Source organism: Asterias amurensis, chromosome 5 (genome assembly GCF_032118995.1).
Source record: "Asterias amurensis chromosome 5, ASM3211899v1".
NCBI lineage: Eukaryota > Metazoa > Echinodermata > Asteroidea > Forcipulatida > Asteriidae > Asterias > Asterias amurensis.
The window spans coordinates 23,769,892-23,793,581 of NC_092652.1; the positions used below are offsets into that span (position 1 = coordinate 23,769,892).

General features: G+C 37.3%; 1 protein-coding gene across 4 annotated transcripts; it reads right to left on the bottom strand.

Moving 5' to 3' along the window:
- Positions 1 to 23,361, bottom strand: LOC139937406 (synaptic vesicle glycoprotein 2C-like). 4 transcript variants are annotated; one of them, XM_071932540.1, is made up of 14 exons: positions 23,141 to 23,361; positions 22,235 to 22,362; positions 21,118 to 21,247; positions 12,353 to 12,397; positions 9,832 to 9,993; positions 9,245 to 9,407; positions 8,746 to 8,894; positions 7,469 to 7,599; positions 6,940 to 7,020; positions 5,639 to 5,835; positions 4,643 to 4,768; positions 4,070 to 4,167; positions 2,961 to 3,120; positions 1 to 1,936 (listed from the first exon to the last, which is right to left on the bottom strand). In XM_071932540.1, exons 2-14 carry the CDS (start codon positions 22,265 to 22,267, stop codon positions 1,753 to 1,755), a joined length of 1,659 nt encoding a protein of 552 aa, XP_071788641.1. In that variant the 5' UTR covers positions 22,268 to 22,362; positions 23,141 to 23,361; the 3' UTR covers positions 1 to 1,752. The 4 variants fall into 4 exon arrangements, with proteins under 4 accessions (XP_071788641.1, XP_071788639.1, XP_071788640.1 ...); XM_071932538.1 differs by having other exon boundaries at positions 23,130 to 23,361; XM_071932539.1 differs by having other exon boundaries at positions 23,064 to 23,361.
- Between the last annotated feature and the right edge of the window lie 329 nt (positions 23,362 to 23,690).

Sequence of the window (23,690 nt, forward strand, 5' to 3'; positions counted from 1 at the left end):
TATATTATTTTAAAATTCACATAATTTATTACCTTTCATAAACTCAATATTTTCATAATCTACAATAGTTTGACATCATGGTAAAAATTACAAATAATTTACATAGTAACAAGCAGCTAGAACTTCTACATCAATCCTTTAACATTTTGTCTTCACTGGCGAAATGTAAAAATATTGATGTAAGTAAATGTACATACGTATAGAGCAGCATGACTTGGCAAAGCAGATAAGAGCACCGGAGTCAGGCTATGGAACCAATTTCATAAAGCCTGTAAGCACAAAAATTTGTTAAGCACGGAAAAAAAATACTACTTAGCAAAAACTGGTTACCAGCCAATTATTGTAGACAGGTGCATGACCCATATTTTGCTTATCATAGAAGTTTGCTAAGCAGTAATTTCTACATAATAGCTTGATGAAATTGGGCTTCTGTGTTTCTGATCAGCAGAGTGTGGGTCTGAGTACGGTCGTGACACTTGTGTCCTTAAACAAGACACTTTCATTGCTGCGAGAAGGGGTTCACCAAAGTGTTCCTGGTTTGATGGGCAGCATATTGCACTACAGCAACTTGTAAACCATTACATGGTGGTGTGTAGAGGAATAAGCCTCATACTTTAAAACATAGCTTTGAACACTATGCAGGACAAAATTACTGAATGCTTTGAGATGCCAATCGAGTGTGGCAATGCGCTATGTAATCCCATCAAAAGAGTTACTAACCAAATGGAGCCTAGGGACCAATTTCAATATAAAATACAAAATACGTGATCAAATTTTACCGACTGCTCAGTGCTCTTAAATATTCGCCAAATTGAAAATTCAGCTAGATAATTTTTTACATTTTTTTTTCGAAGCCTGACCATTCAAAAACCTTCAGCCTTAAAAGAATTATCAATAGTTACATGTATATACAGTATTTTAAACATATTTGGTCACCTCTGATTGCATGAAAATAAAAGAATTCTTTCAAATTCCATTCTGCAAAATATGTAAATACCAAACTTGACTGCAGGGACCAATTTCATAGCTCTGACATTACTGTCATCACAGAATCAGCGCTTATGGGCGCAGGGAATTCTGCGCTTACGTCAAGCGTGTTTCATGGGTTGGCAGGGAATTTTTGCTTGTGTGCAGGCATACTCCATGTACTAGGACTTCTAGAAATTCAGCACTTGCACTTAAAGACAATGGACACTATTGGTAATTGTTAAAGACCAGTCTTTTCACTTGCTGTATCTCAACATACATGCATGCATAACATAACAAACCTGTGAAAATTTGAGCTCAATTGGTCGTCGAAGTTGCGAGATAATAACAAAAGAAAAAACATCCTTGTCACACGAAGTTGTGTGCTTTTAGATGCTTGATTTCTAAATCTGAGGTCTCAAAATCAAATTCGATGAAAATTACTTATTTCTCGAAAACCAAGTTGGGTTTTATGTTGACAATTATTTTGAGTAATTACCAATAGTGTCCACTGCCTTTAAGCGGAGAATAGTGATCGTAATCGCAGAATTTAGAGGTATTAAGCAGAGCCATGAAATTGGGGCCAGGTGGGTCAATTTCTTCTTGGTCAATGAACTTTGGAAGGTGTAGATTAGCGTGCTTTTTCTCCGGAAGACAATCAAAGCATTCTGATCCACTTATTTTACCACCGGCTCTTTTCAAAAACCCCGCAACCCATAAAAGAAATTTCATGTACATAGTGTTACCAAACAACCTTACTTAAAAAAAAAAAACTTTCTTTCGCTGTTACTGTAAAGAAATCTTCTTGGTCCTTGGAAGAGTTAAAGACAGGAGACCTCCAAATACCAGTAGAGCGGCAACCAGAAGGATATTGACAGCGCAATGCGTCTGTATCAGAATCCCAAATATAACGTTTCCTACGATCGATGCCAATCGATTTATCACACCTTGAACACCAAATGCTGTAGATCTGGGAAAGGAAAAAAGTAACAAAAGTGTTTTGAGAAAAGTTTGATTTTTATTATTTGAAATGGTTTATTAAAATCAAAAATCATTCTCGCAGCCAATAGGCTGAATTACATGATTTGAACAAGTTTAAAAACTGTAAAATACATTAACGAATATTTATATCAGAAAAATTTAATTGAGGGCCCCCAAACAAAAACAAAAACAATTTTTTTTTTATGTAGAGGCCTAAGGGTTTATTAAGAAAAAAATAGAAAAACAATTATTCTTGATCACAACAACAAAGAACCAGATGCCTATCCAGTCTATTAGAGGGTTTTAAACTTTTAAAGACCATAGCGGCCGATAGCTACTGGCCATAGCGGCTGCAAACAGCCACAAGATTGTACCTTTATGCTCAAACAAGAGCATCAGCAAGAGGTTAAATAAAAGATAATGTACTTAAAATGGCATTTCCAATGTTTACAGTGTTAACAAAGAATCTACAATTCCAAAACAAATCCATATAAATTATTTGTGTTTCTTAAAGATGCTGTCAGATTTTTGGCCGATTTGACCCCCAAATTTTGATTTAAAATTCAATAGGTAATTTGATGGGGGTCGAGAAAGTTACAAGCTTTCATTTGAGCCATTGTACGAAAAAGTCCGCCAATTATTAGTAGCAGTGAAATAAAGTGCTCAAAATTAGTTTTTGTCGGGATCCCGACAATATATCACGAGACCAATTCTTATGTGTTTTATAAGAAACGTTTAAAATTTTTTGTCATGGTTTCTGACCATTTTAAGTAAAAGTTAAACTTTTTTTCGTTAGAGGGGGTGAGACTCTTTGAAAAACCATTCACTAAAAAAAATCTATTTTTTATTGTTTGGGGCCAAAAATCTGACATAACATCTTTAATAAGTTTCCTGAAATTCGTCTGAAAATAAAGGAGATAAAAAATCACCAATATTAACAATGTCTGTGCGTACAATGATGATATACAGAAATGAATGGTCTCTTAAGGGTCATTACACTTCTCTGTACTTACCTCATATGTGTTGGGTAGACCTCTACAGCCATTACATTTAAGACGTTCCAAGCTATAACGGAAACACCCCCGAAGCAACAGAAGACAATGATGATGTGTGTACGTGTACTGACAAACCATATAAAGAAGACTATAACGCCTGATACAAGAAGACTTGCAGCTGTGGATATGAAATCAAACATAGATTTAAGAATTGACACAATAGACCCTTCCCATGAAATATGTTAATTGCACGTCACTCATGCGCACTCAAACTGGCAAAATTAAGGAATACCGCGCCTTTTTGAAGACTATAACGCCTGATACAAGAGGACTTGCAGCTGTGGATATGAAATCAAACATAGACTTAAGAATTGACACAATAGACCCTTCCCATGAAATATGTTAATTGCACGTCACTCATGCGCACTAAAACTGGCAAAATTAAGGAATACCGCGCCTTTGGAAGACTATAACGCCTAATACAAGAAGACTTGCAGCTGTGGATAAGAAATCAAACATTGTATTGAAGGTTTGCAAGTGAATCTACTCATCTTCAGCATTCTCCTGAAGACGAGCATACTGTTTGAAACGTCGAGACCAAAATGGCTCTATTCAGAGCCAACACTCCCACAAAAGATATATACACATATGGTAGAACCAAGTTTCTTAATAAATTTAAGTTTCTCCCTATGGATTCCATTATTGACACAACAGACTCTTTTCAAGCGTGAGCACTAATACTGGCAACATGAAGGAATAACCTGCATTATTGGTAGCAAGATGAAGACGTGATTGTGCCTCTGCTTACTTAATGCACACCTCTATGGCATTTGCCAACTAATAGGGTCTGTAAGAATGAGTTCCATAACTTGTTGTCCCTGTTTGTACAGGTGAAATACAGCGTGGCACGGTAGGTGCTAGCCTGGGCATACTACGTCTGATTGACTGCCAAAAAATTGAGGGCGCTCCAAAGTTGTTCCAGGAAATATAAAATGCACCATGAGCCAGTTAGGAATTTTTGGTAGACATGTAAATCATCCGACGTGAGGCGGTTAGGTTAACCAAAATACCGATCGACAAAACACTCAAAAGAACCTTCTCTTTAAGGAGAGAAAGGAAGAACTTACACATGAGGAATTTCCGTCCGATGATGTCTATAAGGAAGATTGTGACCAAGTTCCCTGGAAGGTTGGAAATGCTGGTGTAGAAAGAATCCCAGTAAATCCTACAAACAAGGAAATGATGCTGTTCAATTAAAAGGGAAGGTACATGTTTGGTAGTTACTCAAAACAAATATTAACTTAAAAACTGACTTGGTAACAAGCATTTAAGAGCTGTTGATAGTATAAAACATTGTGAGAAACGGCTCCCTCAAAGTAACGTAGTTTTTGAGAAAGAGGTAATTTCTCACTAAAATATCAAAAGACTTCTAGCTAGAAGTATTTTATTCCTATCTGAAAGCACACAAATTCGTTCAACAAGGGTGATTTTTTCTTTCATCATTTTCTCGCAACTTCGATGACCAATTGAGCTCAAATTTTCACAGGTTTGTTATTTCCCTTTAAGAACTATATCAGTGGTGAAATAACAGATGTTAAATTTGCATTTGGGATAAAGAATATTTTTGGTTTTGCCCATATACACCGATGTACCTTAGCATTGTAAACTCAGTATTTTCCCAAGGTCTGTGAAAAACTTACGTATCATCAGGAGGTTGTGGGGCTAGGGTTGTATTGCCCATGTCTGGCGTTACTGCACACACAGATCCGTTGGTCATCTCTGCCTGCTTGAATAACTCTGGCATCCACATCCATAAACCGTAATACCTAAAAAGAAAACAACAATAATAATAAAAATATTATCAAGTTCTTATACGGCGCAATCTAAAAAAAATGTATCATTGCGCTTTACATTAGTGCCCTATCATTTAGCCGATAACATTCCTTTAATCTTTCTCAGCTCCCTTTGGAGCATACAATCCCAGGCAACCATAGTGCTCCAGTGGACTTTTTTTATAAACAGTATCAACCTCTACCCTAGCAGGTACCCATTTCTACAATTAGGTGAAGAGAAGCAATTGTAGTAAAGTATCTTACTCAGGGATACAAGTGGCACGATCCAGACCAAACACACGCTCCAATGACTTAACCACCAGAACTTGAATTCGATGCTCTTAACCACTCGGCCATAATAACTCCCAACAAAATAAACCAGGACAAATGTAAGATTGTCGTACAACTTCAAAATCGTGAAAATGGCAATTGGAGGCTTTGGAACGTCGCTAGGTGGCAGCAGATTTACCAGGGAATTCCATTGTGCATGTAGTTTGGAGTGTGATACCAAATATTCAGGCTAGCTCAAAAGTAGTCTTAACATCTGACGTCACACTTCAAGGCTCGTTAATAACGCCAGAGACCGGCCTCCAGACGGCGTATACATGCACCCTTGACCTACATTCATTTCACAGAGAGATACGAAGTCAAATTCTATGGCAGACGTGATAGGAGTGTTTTGTTTGGCCATCTATGGAAAGCTTGTGTCACTGTGCACGTTTATCCATTGATTGCATCCACTGGACTCACGGGATCTGAGTAGCGGATACCTGTCTTTATCCTTGCGAATAAAGACTGGGGCCCAATCTAGTTTAAACGGTACTTTTCAACCCTTGAGGCCCTGCTACATTATAAAACACCTACCCAAATGACAGCGTCCAGATAATGAGCAGTAACGTAATCGTCATGAAGGTAAGGGGTTTCTTGAAGAGCTGCATTGTCATATGGATGGACGTCTGCGTGTTGTCCAACACTTCTTGCATTCTATCTTTGCAAGTACGACGTCCGCCGTGATTGACGTTCAACTGCCTCACATTTTCGGATGGAATCAGAGTCTTCAGCTGAGAAAAGTAAACATGTGGAAATATGAGTAGATCCCATTAGACAAAAATTCTGAAAAACAAAAATGCTAATATTCTTAAGCCTTGCAGTTGTTTAGCCGACTGTTGACAATATTGCAATATTTAATAGATTTTAGTCTTGCATCAGGAACAAAGAATATAATTTGTATTTACCCCTACACTAGTGTGCATTAAGCACTGCATTGACCCAATTCACCTGACGTTATCATCAGAATAATCTTGGATGCGCCATTTTGGTGGTCAATGTCAACATGTGTTATGCAGAGAAGTGCCCATTTTAGGCGACGCAGTGTTTACACTTAAACCTATTGACCACCAACATGGTCATGATGGTGAGCGTGGCATCAGTAGCCGCGTGTGACGCGCGTGCAAGGGGTCAATACTCAGGTCGTGGGTTCGAATTCCACCCGAGTGATTTGCCTGTGGATTTTTTTCACAGAATCAGTAAAGTACTGAGTTAAAGTGCTAATGCACACCGGTGTGAGGTGAAAATAAATAACAATCATTGCAATAGTTTTTACAACCGCTTAAAGGCAGTGGACACTATTGGTAATTACTCAAAATAATTATTAGAATAAAACCTTACTTGGTAACGAGTAACGGGGAGCTGTTGATAGTTAAAAACATTGTGAGAAACGGCTCGCTCTGAAGTAACGTAGTTTTCGAGAAAGAAGTAATTTTCCACGAATTTGATTTCAAGACCTCAGATTTTTTCTTTAATTATTATCTCGCAACTTCGATGACCGATTGAGCTCAAATTTTCACAGGTTTGTTTTTTTATACATATGTTGAGATACACCAAGTGAGAAGACTGGTCTTTGACAATTACCAATAGTGTCCACCGTCTTTAAAACCCCAATCTTGCGTTTTCCTCTTATGTTAGTGAGTGTGTAGTCCTGTATGCTTCGTTTTTGAAAGGGCAAGGGCACCAAGGCATTTTCTCCTTGGTAAAGGGCACCCTTTGAGAAAATTGTAAATTTCTACTGGAGAATTTCAAGGGCACCAAGGCAATCACCTTTGTTGCCTCCGTGAAGTATCAGGCCTGGCTAAGACTTGACTCAGAGGGTGTAAAGCCTAACTCACCTGATAGTTTGATTTGTCGTCCCCAGTATTCGAGGAGTAGATTCTCTGCATAACTTTTAAGGCTTTATTACTTTGTCCATTCTGAAAACAGTGAATAAAAGAATGACGTCAAGAAAATATAGTTTCATCCTTTTTTTTAAATAACATTTCCTGAGCAATTCAGTGGAAGCTTGGATTAAAAAAGCTGTTTGTTCTCACAGAGTGAATAAGATTTTTAATAATCTACCATGCATCCAACCTAAAGGGTCCGGTGTTGGATTTCACACAAAGTACCTTGTTAGTTTGGTAGATACGTGCGTTCGCGCAAGACTTCGATATTAACACTAGTCTTATCTCGAGTAAGGTAGAGTTCCTCGTCTTTACTTAGGACTAGCCTTAAGTTTTTAATATCTCATAGGGTTAGTTCTAACACTTTGTGAAATGGACCCCACATAATTTAATTTGGTACGTCCCAATTTTTAAGAGGTTTTAAACTGGAAAATTAAGAAAGTCACAGTAAAACAGGATACTTGGCTAAAGCATTTTTTACCTCTAGTAAAAACTTTGGGCTCTCCGGCATATATATCATTAAAATAACGGAAGTCAAGGCTGGGATCGTGCAGACGGCTAGAAACACACGCCAGCTGTTGAAGCTGAACCCTGGAGCACTAAAATGAATATCTACAGGAAAAAAATCATAAAATATAAAAATGATTTTGCTAAAGCCATTATACACTTTTGGAACAGAAAAAAAGAAAAAAAAATCACAGATTTACAAATAACTTACAGGGTTTACAGAAGGTAATGGTGAAAGACTTCTCTTGAAATATTATTCCATGAAATGTTTTACTTTTTGAGAAAACATTTAAACAATTACCTAATTACGGATTTAGTTTAAACACATGTCATGACACGGCAAAACGTGCGGAAACAAGGGTGGGTTTTCCCGCTAATTTCTACCGCCTCAGATGACGATTGATCCTAAATTTTCAAAGGTTTATTATTTTTAGCTGAACCCCGGAGTGTGGGCCCATGAAGTGTGGGCCTTTGGTCAATACTGTTTACCGACAGTGTCCAATGGCTTTAAAAAGCCTTGTGTTGTGTCATGGGACTACTTTATCCTGCTCATGTGGATTATACACCACTGTGTTATCAGGCTTCTTTAAAGTGGTATTGAAGAATTAAGACCTTGGTCAGGAGCTAGAAGAGAGCCAACAATAACACCAAAAGTCTTTTTACGCCCTTTTGCCTGGCACATGTTGCACCACAATTCTATTCAACTCAACATTTATTTCCATATTGAAAAATGTATACACTGAATTTAGAGAAGGTCAAGTTGAATGAAGATGGATTAACAACTATAAAACTAGAACAATAATAATTGACCCCTTGCGCGCGCGTCACCTGTGGCCACTGATGCTAGCTCACCATGTTGGTGGTCAATATGTTTACTTGTAAACGCTGCGTCCGCCTAAAATGCACACTTCTTTGAATAACACACGTTGACATTGACCACCAAAATGGCGCATCCAAGATTATTCTGGTGATTACGTCAGGTGAATTGGGTCAATATGAGACACTATGAAACATAGGTAAGTATGGACCAATTTGTATGCTGAAACAATTTTCTTGTTTGACCTTACTTCTTGTTTGACCTTACTCAGCTGTGCTATCAGCAACGATTCCCGGATTTGCGCCTGATAAACTTTATGATAGATGATCAGTAGATCAATATATTGATTGATTTATTGATTGATTGATTGAAATTTTCACATAAAAGGTTGTTTGGTTTTCAAACAAATATTTTACATTTTTTATTCTTCATACCTGAAGGAATAATGACAAGAGCCAGAAATGCTGCCAAGATGTTTCCTGCCATCCAAAACGTTGATAAAATAGAGATCATCATACCGCGTCTGTTCTTCGGTTGAAACTCCCCAAAATAGGAGAAGATTATCGGTATGGCGCCACCAACACTGTTATACGCAACGACAAAGAAGAAAAAAGGGGTTAGAGTTAAAGTAAGATCCGTTTTTGGCCAATTTGACATGAACATTTGTTTAAAATTTTAAAATTTTATAAGAAATGGAGATACCCTTTTCAAAATCAAAATGTCTTCTCTCTCTCAGATATGAAATTCTAGACCTGATGTTACATTTTGGCCAAACAAAGAATAAGAACAGATCATAAAAGTCTTGCATGTGTTCGAATATTTTTTGGAAATCTTCTGTTCCCTCAAGTGTGACTTCAAATTTGTAGGGCCCTCTCAGAAGATCCAGCAAAATTGGAGTAAATGAAAGAAATATTTCGGGGGATGTGTATTTACCCGACACCGCTACAGAATCGCATGAGTAAGAAGAGCCAGTAGACCTGAGCAATGCTGGACATCAGCCCAAAGAAAGCGTTGGTGAACAAGGAGAAGATGAGTGTCCTTCGTCGGCCGTTGATGTCGGCCAAAGCTCCCCACACGTAGCCACCGATTAGCATCCCTGGTGGAATGAACAGTCAAAAAGAAAATCAATTAATAATGACAGGGATGTGATAGGCTGTTGAATAAAAAACCTTAACTATGAGCGCAAAGCTTGCAAGAGTAAAGCCTGAAAGCATTAGTGCACGAAAGCTTGCAGGTACGAAGCCTCACATACCTTTTTGTTTTTGTTTTGAAAGCCCTAATCTGAAATCTAGGGTGTTCCATACAGTCTTATCTGTATTTCCTTATGAATTTGATCCACGTTTTCTCTGTTTAGAGACGGAGACTTGAAGAGTGAAGGGCGGAAGAGAATGGCATTGTTTCAATACATTTCCAATGGCCACTGGACAATTTGAAGAAGGAAACCTAATTTGACAAACCTAGCTGTAGGACCTACGACCACAGTTCGTATTAGCAAAAGAGAAACTAAAACAGTTACTCACCAACAAATATGATAGCACTCAGTACTCCCTTCATGTAACTCGTGAGTTGGAGATCCGTCTCAGCCGCTGGAAGAATGAACGAGATGCTGAGTATCTCCAGTGCATCGCTGACATTGGCCCAACCACACACCAAGACAAGAATCACGTGGAATTTACCAAAACCTGACACACAAGAAATTGGGAGAAAGGCAAGAGAAGTATAAGATTTCAAGCTAACTTATAACCATTCTTCTGAAGACGAGCAGAGTATACTGTTCGAACTGTCGAGACCAAACCTGCTCTTTTCAGAGCCACCACTCCTTCAAAAGAGTTTTTACCCATGGTTGTACAAGACGAGCAGAGTATACTGTTCGAAACGTCGAGACCAAACCGGCTCTTTCTAGAGCCACCACTCCTTCAAAAGAGTTTTTACCCATGGTTGTACCCGCAAGTTTATATTTATAGTTGCTCTTAACTTAAAACTAGCAAACTTGCAGGTACAACCGTGTGTGAAATCTCTTTTGGGAGGAGTGTTGGCTCAAAAAAGAGTGTGGTCTCTTATAACTAATAACCTTGCGGATACAAGAATCAAATCCTTTACGCAGAAATTGAGAGAAAGTCAATAGAAGTAAACGATTTCATGCTAATAAGTCTATAACTAACTGTAGCAAACTTGCGTGAACAACTAAAACTAGCAAACTTGCAGGTACAGCCACGTGCAAATCACTTTAGGGAGGAGTGTTGGCTCTGAAAAGAGTGGGGTCTCAAATATGTTTAAATTTTTTTAAATGGTAAAAAAATAATAATAAGATTGTAATGCGCACATATCCAAGGCGCAGTAAAAACTAAAAAAAAGATACTGATGAGATATCGCCTTGCATCACAAGGCTGGACAGCCACTTCAAAGTAAGGGCAACCAAGGGGCACGTTGCCACCAACTGACTCCTGGTGCTAAAACTGGGTTACCCCTTCACAGTTTGTCAGGATGTCATCTACTAGGAGCCTGGCTGGTAGAGCAGATTGCACTACTTTCCCAATTATTTTACGAAGTAATTATGGTTAATTGCCTTGTTCACGGGGAAAAATGTCATGACCAGGGTTCAAACCCGCACTCTGCCGCTGAAAACACCAGGGCTTGGTCAGGTCAGACCCCCTGCCATTGGATGTTATTTCATAAACAATTACAGAAAGCAGTACACATTTTCTGACCAAAGGTTAGACTCGCAAAGATCTGATCAGATCAAAATGTCCCGTGACAGCTTTGCAACACGTCAGGTACATGTACATGTAGGCATGCTTGTACTTGGCAGCTTGTCAAGGTCTATTGCACAGTAAACAACCTATAAAATAGGTCAAAGTTGCATTGCTATGGGAGCAGTAAATGTAAACTGTACTTCAGTGGGATTCCACCATTTGTCCCCAAAGTTCGAGTAGCACCACAATTCTCGCCAAGAAATAACTTAAACAAATTTGTTTAAAAAATATTAAAGAGCAGACTTTTAAATGAAAGAAAACGAGTGTGATTTTGAATCATAACTATCAACCAACTGTTTTTTAAATCATTGATACATGTATAACCTTGACTGGTGTTTTGAAGGCTTGCGTTTAACTGATTCCATAATGTGAGTTACCGGAAACCAATTTTTTGTTTGACTGCACCGTATCAGACATAGGTGCACAATAGCCCCCTAATCACTATGGATTCATTTTGCAAAGCTAAAAAAAAATTTAAAAAAAATTGAAAACCAGTGATGATAAAGTTGAATTGGACAGTTATATTGCCCGAATAGAAATAGTGAAAAAGTGACTTCAACTTCAGGGAGTAGAGTTGAAGTTAAAAACCCCAGGTCAGATACATACATCTAGGTGTAATTAAAGAAGTTTATAGCCTAAAGTTGTTATTCTTGTATTTTTGAAACTTGTTAGTCCCAAAGGCAATTCGTTTCTTCAATGATTTATATTTATTCTGAGTTCTCAGTTTTATGGACTACACAGTACCTTGTGTGAATATTTATCGTTGGAAATCTTGATATTAGTTCTTTTTTTTTATTTGTCAGTTTGTTTATTGGTCTAAATTTTAGCATGTGATAGGCTAGAGCTTGTCTTATCTTGGGGGCATTAATACATGTATTTGGTCAATAAGTAGAGGGGAAAAGTAGTAAAATTGTAAATCAAGTACAAGGGCCGACCTCCATAGATTTCTCAGGCCTTATTAATAAAACAAATTCTTATTTTTCCAAGCGCAAACAAAAACATCGGGAAAAAGGACTCAAGTAGGAAGAATATCTTGCCTTTATCTTACATAATAGCTCAGGTGCAGCTCCAGCTGTAGTCTGTACTCACACATCCAGATATGAATCTTTTTCCCTTTAATCTGCACTTAATATCTGCTTTAGCTCTGATTTTCTACGAGAAATGCCTGAACTTGCTTGCAACTTAATACAGAAAGAGAGCTTAGAACTTAGTCTGGAGAAAAAAAAACATGCACAGGCAACTACGTTGTGTAACTGGGGTGGGAAAAAAACAGCCATTTGAAACCAACCTGCCTTCTCCAGAGCTTCCTCATAGTTGCCTAGCTTTACCTCATCTGTTGAAACGAAAGAATGAAAACAGTTAGAGGAAATACAACAAGTGAATTCAAGATCACGGTGGAATGGAGATGTGACAATAACAAACTTCATTTCAATGCTAATTGGATTGTAAACATAGACTCAGACTCTCTAGGAGGCTGAACAAATACTTCAAACTTCCTGCCTAGAAACTCAAAACAGGAATTATTTGCTTGTCCAATGTCAAACAGACCATGTGCCTGTGACATCACATGGTTAACAAGGTGCTGTGACGCAAAATCAAAATAATGAACACCGGGGTTAGCCTCTTTTCTTTACACTTTCATGTAGTGCACTTGGCTCTTTTACAAGCTTTAAAGGCAGTGGACACTATTGGTAATTACTCAAAATAATTATTGGCATAAAACCTTTCTTCGTGACGAGTAATGGGGAGAGGTTGATGGTATAAAACTTTGTGGGAAACAGCTCCCTCTGAAGTGATGTAGTTTTCGAGAAAGAAGTAATTTTTCACGAATTTGATGTCGAGACATCAGGTTTAGAACTTAAGGTCTCGAAATCAACCATCTAAACGCACGCAACTTCGTGTGACAATGGTTATTATTCTTTCATTATTATCTCGCAACTTCGATGCCCGATTGAGCTCAAATTTTCACAGGTTTGTTATTTTATGCATATGATCAGATACAGCAACTGTGAAGGCTAGTCTTTGACAATTACCAATAGTGTCGGACTGTCCACTGTCTTTACCAAAACACACCGGCCTATGGCTTTATATCCCACCCAAAAGAATGGTTGCTTAAAAATACACTGGACACTATTGGTAATTGTCAAAGACTAGTCGTCACAGATGGTGTATTTCAACATGCATAAAATAACACACCTGTGAAAATTTGAGCTCAATAGGTCGCCGAAGTTGCGAGATAATAATAAAAGAAAAAACAACTTGTCACACAAAGTTGTGTGCTTTCAGATGCTTGATTTCGAGACCACAAATTCTAAATCTGACGTCTCGACATGCAAATTACTTCTTTCTCGAAAACTGCATCACTTCAGAGGGATTCTCAATGTTTATACTATCAACCTCTCCCAATTACTCGTAATCAATAAAGGTTTTATGATAATAATTATTTTGAGTAATTACCAATAGCGTCCACTGCCTGTAAGGACACAGGTGTCACGAACAGGACTTGAACCCACACTCTGCTGATGACAAACACCAGAGCTTGAGTTTTTTGCTTTTTTATCAGCCAACTTTCAGATTCAGACCTGGTACTGGTGACTGGTATGAACTTTATTATCAGTGAACTTTCAGATTCAGGATTGATACTGATACTAAATCTTGTTATCAGTGAACTTCCAAACTGAAACTAAATTATTTGTAATAATATTTACCAACCCTACAAACATACAAAGCAAAGTAGGAGATGCAAATCAAACTGAATCAATGGCACCTCACCATGCAATTCCTTCAAAACCCAATTACCAACCCTATTATTTAATTTAAAAGCATCATCTCCCAATGATGGACAAGGTACATGTAGGCCCTGATCTGCCCAAAACGTTATGTCCACAAATTTGTTTTATTTAGAAGAGTGATTCACCGACATGGCACCGTAAATTCATATTCAAAGCATCACTTTCCATGTTTGAGTACTCTTTTTACTTTAAAACACACCACCAGTAACACATGATAAAATAGAGCTTTTTTTGGAAAAGAATAACCTAGTAAATCCTGAGGTATTTATTATTCAATTTTAAAAAATAAAACAAAAGACCGCTGGCCTTGTTTGGTCAGAGTTTACTGGATTTGTGTAAATTTCAAGCTCTGATGATCATAATGATGCTGACAGTCCCCCTTTAACAGTTGTCCTATAGTGAAAATGCTATTTGGAACACCAGACGTCGACAACCAGGAAATATATTTTCCAACTGGTGCTGCAGGCTTGTTCCTATTGAAAAGCAACCGTAATATAAAGTATTGGCTAGTGGAAAAGCCACGCCCGATACGTCACGAAGCCAACAACAAAGATTGCCTTCGTCATGCTTTGGTGCTCTTGAAATGCTCTATAGACATTTAAAATTTCCTCATAGGGTGTCCTTTACCAAGGAGAAAATGCCTCTGTCTTTGCCCTTTAAAAAAATGAAGAATACAGGCCTCAAACAGCTGATAGCCAATAACAGATAGTGAAATGATAAGCTGCGATAAATCAATAAATTGAAGGCCACAACCCTGGTATAAATAAGCTGTGTACCTGCACTGAACAAATACTGTGTATAAAATATGAGGGAATTTTTTTGTTAAAATCAATGTTTACATGGTTTAGAGTTCTCATTCATCACAGTGCTATACTGATAACTCTATACATAAGTTTATCTTACATTATTACATAAAACATGTCCCGTGTTAGGAGAGGGTTTTTTGTGTAGAAGACAGAAATAGTAGATGACTCTATAAATCGTTCACAGAGATCAAATTTAGATGAAATATATGAATTTGAATAGCTCAACTGGACCAAAATTCTTTTTACATGACCAGTTAACCCAAATAAAAAATTTCTTTACCCCAGGGCAAAACGTAAACATACTGTACAACACATTAAAAGAAAACCAGGTACATATATGTACACCCATGGAGAATTTGCAGTCAAGTGGAAACAAAATGAAAAGAAAGATTGATAGTAGTGTACTAACAATTTTCTGCTCCGCATCAGATATCAGTTGCAAATGTAGGCGCGATGAAATGTGGTCATTGCGGAAAACGTAGGAATATTTCTTTGTGTATTTAAAGACTGACCTAAATGTACATTAATATATAAATGTACACAAACAATAATACATTTGATTGCAGGGTATTTAATGACAATTTTTCCAAGGGCAAAACTTGGATATTCAGCCTTTTAAGACACTGGACACTATTGGTAATTGTCAAAGACCAGTCTTCTCACTTGGTGTATCTCAACATTGTATGCATAAAATAACAAACCTGTGAAAATTTGAGCTCAATTGGTCGTCGAAGTTGCGAGATAATAATGAAAGAAAAAACACCCTTGTCACACGAAGTTGTGTGCATTTAGATGGTTGATTTCGAGACCTCAAGTTCTAAATCTGAGGTCTTGAATTCAAATTCCTGGAAAATTACTTCTTTCTCGAAAACTATGTCACTTCAGAGGGAGCTGTTTCTCACAATGTTTTAAACTGTCAACCTCTCCCCATTACTCGTCATCAAGTAAGGTTTTATGCTAATAATTATTTTCAGTAATTACCAATAGTGTCCACTGCCTTTAATAGTAGGAAGAATATCATGCCTGATAACAAATAATAATGCTGGTACCTGTCGTTCGAAGCACAGTTGGTTTCCACTGAGCAGGTATTTGGGCTTTTAAAATTTAAAAGCTGATCTATGAAATCGGGCCCTGTATAATAATAGATAGACTAGTTTGGATGTGCCTTGATACAGTAAAAAAAAAATGAAAGGGGAAGGCGTTTTCAGCATCTAAATCGATATATTTTACATTCAAAGCATTTAGAATAATTTATTGAAATGGGTTCGTTCAGGATTCTTTCCGTGGGGGCACTGTTTTACTCATTTCTCAAAAACTACAGTAAGCTTTCCACCATCATTATTTTCAAACTAAGCTTTCCACCATCATTATTTTCAAACTGTGTGAGTTTGATGTAAGTCTGTGGACATTGTGTTTTGAGTCATACAGAAAGTAACCAAGCACGAACATTGATTCATAATGGCAGTTGTACTGAGACGTAACTGTCCAGCAGTGTCCAGCATACCACTAGTTAAAAAGATGTAAACAATTATGAGCAGTTTTTAATATTATTATTTAAAAAAAAAAATTTGACAACTTTTTTTATCAGAAATCTGATAAAAAAAGTTGTCAGATGTTGTATTTTAAAGACCGTGGACACTATTGGTAATTGTCAAAGACTAGACTTCACAGTTGGTGTATCTCAACATTATGCATAAAATAACAAACCTGTGAAAATTTTAGCTCAATTGGTCGTCGAAGTTGCGAGATAATAATGAAAGAAAAAACACCCTTTGTCACACAAAGTTGTGTGCTTTCTGATGCTTGATTTCGAGACCTCAAATTCTAAACTTGAGGTCTCGAAATAAAATCGTGGAAAATTTCTAATACTTCTTTCTCAAAAACTACGTCACTTCAGAGGGAGCTGCTTCACACATTGTTTTATACCATCAACATCTCCCCTTTATTCGTAATCAAGAAAGGTTTTATGATGATAATTATTTTGAGTAATTACCAATAGTTTCAACTGCCTTTAAATAATAATAAAAAAATAAAAATTACTCGAAATTTATTTCTATTTTTTTTAATAGTGGTATGCTGTACTTTTGTCATTAACAACGTTGATTGAAATTTAAAAGTAATGGTAGGTGCAATCCAAGGAAATTTCTAGCAGCGACCAATTGTCAATTCAATGGTTGACAATAGTCAACTATAGTCCCTCGCTTGAACTTGCTCTTTATGTAGAGGTATGCAATATAAAACTGGAAATAGTATTTGCATGATACCCTTTTTAATCGTGAGATTGCCAAAAGCAATCTCAAAAGTTCTGTTAAATCCAGTGGACACTACTGGTAAATACTCAAAATAATTATTAGCATAGAGCCTTTCTTGGTAATGAGTAATGGGGTGAGGTTGATAGTATAAAACATTGTGAGAAACGGCTCCCTCTGAAGTGATGTAGTTTTCGACGATTTTGATTTTGAGTCATCAGATTTAGAGTTTGAGGTCCCGAAATCCTGAAAGCACACAACTTTGTGTGACATTGGTTTTTTTTCTTCTTTCATTATTATCTCGCAATTCGACGACCGATTGAGCTCAAATTTCCACAGGTTTGGTGACGTATGCATATGTTGCGATACATACAACAACTGTGAAGGCTAGTCTTTGACAATTACCAATAGTGTCCAGTGTCTTTAGTGTGCTGAAATCATAGTCAGTTACATACGTATCCACAATGAGGGGTTGGTACAAGCGTCATAGATGTTAGACATGACAAGGGGCCAATTTCATAGAGCTGCTTAAAAGCAAATAAATTGCTTAAGCACGAAAATAGCTCGCTTATTTTACACATGTTACTGGCCAAAATTTCCTGCCATTTATACATTGCTTATGACTAGTATTAAGCTGTTGTTTACTTAGCATTACAATTGAGTGGAGTCTTGGCCGGTAATCTGATTTTACTAAGCAATGAATTTTTTGCTTTAAAAGCAAAATTTTTTGCTTTATAAGCAGCTCTATGAAATTGGGCCAAGGTATTTTGGCTGGAAACGTTTGTCATTCTTCGTGGTGTAAGCATAATCTTGATGTGCTTATCAACTTTTTGTTTGTTTTTAAAGCAGCTACTATATAATTGGCAATTTGGTTAGGTAATCTATGTAAACACACTACCAATGACTTGCATAATTCAGACAGTTGGTTGACCCTTGATCTCTGCCCTTATTTGTTTTTAAATGGAAGGGTGCCATGAATGTTAACTTCCATGGTAATAAGAGCCATACAATTTCTGAAGCTATTCTTTTAAAGAAGAAAATACTGTTAAAAAATAAGGATTGGGGTACCAGTTGAACATTCTGACAATTTGGCTGGTAATCTATTTTCTGCTAAGCATGTTTTTTGTGCTGTGCTACTAAAGGAACACGTTGCCTTGGATCGGTCGAGTTGGTCTTTGAAAAGCATTCGTAACCGTTTGTTATCAAATGCATACATGTATGGGTAGAAAGATGCTGTAAAAGTAGAATACAATGATCCACACAATCATGCCTCGAAATTGCATGGTTTTCCTTTTACCTCGTCGACTAACACGGTCGGCCATGGGAGTCAAATGTTTGACTCCCATTAAATGGCCGACCGCGTTGGTTCGCAAAGTATAAGGAAAACCACGCTACATGTATTACGAGGCAAACTTGTGTGGATCATTGTATTCTACAATGAACAATATGAAGTGTAGTTGATTTATAAAACAATCGAAAGGTTTAAATACAAATTCGATAATAACCAAAGTTTACAAACTTTTGAGCTATCAAAACACATCAATGATCAATGATTTATTTTCTGCCCAGTAGTATCAACACAAAATAACATTATTACCCAATAGAGATTAGTACAAACAAATGCAAATCTACAGTGAATATCAAGAACTGGATGAAAACAAAACTGATTTGGGTTGTCGACCCTCAGTTTTATCTCTGCCCTTATTTGTTTTTAAATGCAAGGGTGCTATCAATGTAAACTTCCATGGTAATATTAATAAGAGCCATACAATTTCTGCTATTCTTTTAAAGAAGAAAATACCGTTAAAAATATTGTTTTGCTTTTAAAAGAGCAAAACAAAACAAAAACAAGGATTTAGGTACCAGTTGAACATTCGGACAATTTGGCTGGTAATTTATTTTCTGCTTAGCATGTTATTTTGCTGTGCTATTAAGCAATAGTTAACTGACACAGGTTGCACAATTGCCACTGCCAGAAAAAAAACCTTTCAGCTTCATAATTGGTTTTGGGCCGTATTGTCCTGGGTTCTTAGAAAAACACACCAGATGGATTTTCTACCCCAGCTGGTTTACAGTGTATACAATGTCTGTTTAAAAAAAAAAAAAATGTTGTTGTTGTTAATTTTATTTTCCCAGGCCTCAAAATAGTCAATAATTAACTTGTCCTGTGTTATTAGGAAACACACCAGAGGGGTTTTCCATTCCAGCTGGATTACAAAGTACAATGATCAATTTAGATTTTGTTTTTGTTTTTACAATAGTTTTAATTTTATTCCCACAGGCGTTAAAATAACCCATGACGCCAACAGCACTTGCTGCTGGTGCCCTCTACAAGGTGCCTGTACAAAATGCTGACAGAGGTTTCCCTTACTGAATGACTGAAGGAAACTTGCTGTTCAGCTTGGGCGACATCGATTTACTTCACTCATGATATATCGCCGACAATATATCGCGATATTCGATATAATCGCCATTAATTAAATGTGACATCATCGGTCTTCAAACTCCCAGTGAAAGTTGTAGAAGAGACAGTCATAGCATAAGAGATTCTAATGACCTATTCTTTTGGTTTCACTCCAAACCTATGGGGTGTAAGATGTCTCAGCTCGGAAATACATCGCGATATTGCAATATTTAATCGATATCATGATTTATCGTGATATATCGCGATATATCGCGATATATCGATACTTCGATTAAAACCAAATCGATCCGATATCGAAATCTTATCCAAATTGATATCGCGATATTCGATAATGTAGTGATATCGCCCAAGCTTACTTGCTGTACCCCTCTGCAGTGTCACAATTTGTTTTTAATCCTGTTCTTGATATTTACTGTAGATTTACATTTTTTGTATCGATCTCTTATGGGTATATAACGTTATTTTGTTTTGATAGACCCCCTACTACTGAGCGAAAATAAATGAACCTTGATCATTGCTGTGTTTTGATAGCTCAAAAGTTTGTAAAATTTGGTGGTTATCGAATTTGTAAAACTTTCGATTGTTTTATAAATCAAACTACATATTGTTCATTGTATTCTAACTAGTCTACTCAACTACTGTACAATGTCAAAACATGTTGTTCTTAGAAGAGAATTATGTTGAAACAAACCATTTTAAAAGTATACTTCACAGTATGCTGGAACATTTTTCTGCTAAGCAAAATCAAGCAGGAAAACAGTCACACATGGTACTTTGGCTGATACCCTTAATCTGGTAAGCATAATTATGCTGTGACTAGTAATAGCTCTTTTTTGTGCTTATAATAAAAGCAGCTCTCTGTTAGGTCAGGCACTGGGTGTGCAAGACTAAAGCCCGGTTCATACTTCCTGTGAATGCGAATGCGCAGCGAATGACGTCACAAATTCGCAACGAATAATTCGCACCAGTTCAACTTTGCTCAACTCACTTGCGAATATCGCCGCGAAAGGAGGTTTATGACATCAAATTTACGTCAAATTCGCTTCGCATTCGCAGGAAGTGTGAACCAGGCTTAAGTATGACTTGCAGAAATTGAGCAAATTGTTTGGCACATATTTTGAGCCTCATTGCTTCATGCTTTAAGTTAAATGCCCAATACCAGAAGTATTTATATAATACCACCCAACCCCTCATCCCCAATTTTATTAGTTTTAAACAAATAAATTGTGAATTGTTTTATTATAAATGCATGGTTGCCATAAACGCAAAATATTGTGACTACGCAGAACCATGAAATTTGGACCGGAGTCCGCTTTCACAAAGACATTTCACAAATGGAAAAGTAGAAACTGCTTTAAAAAAAGTTATTTTGCTTAGCCAGAAAAAAATGCAGGGTATCAGTTGCAACAACATAAAAATTTTGAAAATTTTGGTTGGTAATCTATTTCTGCTTAGCAAGTTTTTTTCTGTGCTAAATAAGTTGTTTTGCTTATTCTTCATGAAATTGGACCCAGGCCCCCCTTTCAACCAGTTAAGCAGAAAATACTACTTGACAAATTTCTTTTCTAAGCAAAAATTGAGTGGGGCACCAGCCACAACAATTGCAAACTTAATGAATTTTTGGCTGGTAATCTAATTCTGCTAAGCAATAATATTCTGTGCTTAGAAAGTTCGTGTGCTTACAGGCTTTATCCATTTATGAAATTAGACCAAGGTCACACAAGGTAATGAAACAGTTATGTTTTAATTTATTTCATTTTTTTCATTTTAAAAGTATTTACCTGGTTTGGACGACGATGGGCCGACATCTCCAAGAAGTAGCTTACTTTCTCCATCCATGGCTTTCCCTTTGGAGTCCAGCATGACTAAGCTGAAATTATCCTCAGACTCTTCATCCTCACTGTCCAAGCCCTACAGAATAAATAATGAGTCCATGAATCAATTGTGTACACCTTCGTACAACAAAGTACGCCTGTTACATGTATGTGTACATCCAGTGATTATGCATTTTTTTTCAACTTGTACAAGTCCTTACTCTATGAATAAAATGTACAGCACTGTATTTGTACACACTGTAGGCCTAGCTACGCATGGAGGATGGCCTACGGCGCCTGTGATAGAGGGCCTACCAGTTTACACTGACTGATCTGTTATCTGTGGACTAAGCATGGAAGAAGTAAACAAATAAGTAAAACTGTTGCATGTATATGTACCATGACCTTTTTGAAGCATGAAGCATGGAGGTTCTACCTCCAAAAAGCATGAAGCCATGACTACTCTATGGTAGGACCATGGTAGAACAATAGTAAAGTTTTGGCCGACAGCAAACATGCAACTTTGCTAATTGGGAAAAACAAAAATTTGGGAAGTTATCCAACCAGCATATTACTCTAGGCCTATCCTTGGTTTTTTTTTCAGTGTATGGCAGTATGGTATTTCATTCGAACATTTCATTTAAAGGGAAGGTACACGTTTGGTAATTGTCAAAGATCAGTCTTCTCACTTGGTGTACATGTACATACGTATCCCAACATAAGCATAAAATAACAAGCCTGTGAATATTTTAGCACAATCGGTCATCGAAGTTACGAGAAAACGATGAGAGAGAAAACACCCTTGTTGGACGAATTTGTGTGCTTTCAGATAGGAATAAAAGACTTCTGGCTAGAAGTCCAGAGGGTACTCAAGCTAAATTATTTGACTCTGGCCAGTGGTTTACTGGACTGGCAGGCCATTGGTCCAGTGAGTATTCAATATACTGGACTCTGGCCAGTGGTCCAGTGGGTCTTCAAAATACTGGAATCTTCCTACCAGAGTCGACTACTAGTCTATTGGGTATTCAAGTTTAAAAAACTGAACTCTGGCCAAGTTTTTTAAGATTCAATAAACTTTACAAACCTCCATCTCCATGTTGGTCAGTTTGACGCTCATCTATAGTTTCTTCTTTCTAAAACAGCAACTATTGTCCCTGGATTAATGTAATCTGGTCTCTTAATTCAGCGAGAATCCATCTGTTGTCAGGCTTCCTGAAACAAAAACAACATTAATATTTAAAAATAGGAGATTAGTCAACATTAATTGTCCAGCGAGTTCTGACCAACAACTTGAAACCATTCAGGTTGTGTATGTTGGCACCTGTTCACAGAACCAGTTTATTGTGAAGATGCATTGTTCCGCTACGGCCATCGGAACGAACCTCATCGTTCTACGAGTACACACGTTCATCACATCTTCCCGACAGTTGGAACTGCTAGAACCATTTCTTCCTCTATGATGCTATAAAAGACTAGTATGAATGAGGTTTGTTCCATCGTCTTCGTGGAGACGATCGTGGAACAAACCTTAGGTCTGTTTTTCTGGGAGTACGTTCGTAGTTTAGTTTGTGTTTTTTAAGGGAAGGGTTACAATTGAATTATCGCACAGTTTACTGTTATGAGGCTATGTCCTCCTTTTTTCTGACATTTGTCATATGGCCGAACGATTGATAATGACGTCATTGACGACCGATAATGACGAAAAGCAGTACAGCACCCCAGTAACTTGGTCCAATACGACCCACACTTTCTTATTGTGACTTTTTAAAGATTTGCAATAATAAAGCGTAAAGACTTAACTAAAAGAAAGAATACATCATACATGTTCAATAAAAGTAAAATTTCAGCATTTAAAACTAGGGTGATAAGTGGAGGAAAGAAAAAGACAGATGAAATCATGATTAGTTGCCAACCTACACTGATTGTCATTGAATTAATGTAATTGTATGGTGAGCAGTGAGAGAGGGCAGCACACTCACTTGTTTATTACATTAGTAAAAAGCACAAGATGAGGAGGATTTGCGTTCTAAGGTAAGGTGAGTGAACGACGAAGCCGTGGTCGCTCTACTTCCAAGCACATAGCAAGGGATGAGGTGTGTCTAGATGGTGTATCGTGGATGTAGAGCCTATGTTATCTCACACAGTTTAGGTTTTTGGATGGAGTAGGTTTTGTACAGTCATCGCACGCAGGTCATGATGTGTGGATGTGACATTGTGAGACTTTTCATCAAAGGAGGGCGCCTTTCAAAACAAATAGGAAACTTTCGGGCGCAGTGTCTGCGCTCGCGCTAAATCAAGTTACAATTTTCGTCAATAACCGTCAACGCCACTCAATCAGTATCACTAAACGATTCACACTCACCTACTGTATCAATACACCTTTCCCTATTTATATACTCAATGACAACCGATCAGAATATATATTATTGTAAAATACTTCATCATACATCAAAATTGAAACCCCCGAACACAAAGTCCCCCCTACTACGGCCCCACGCCCACACTAATCATATCCAAGTGACGCTCATGATCGGCATTTG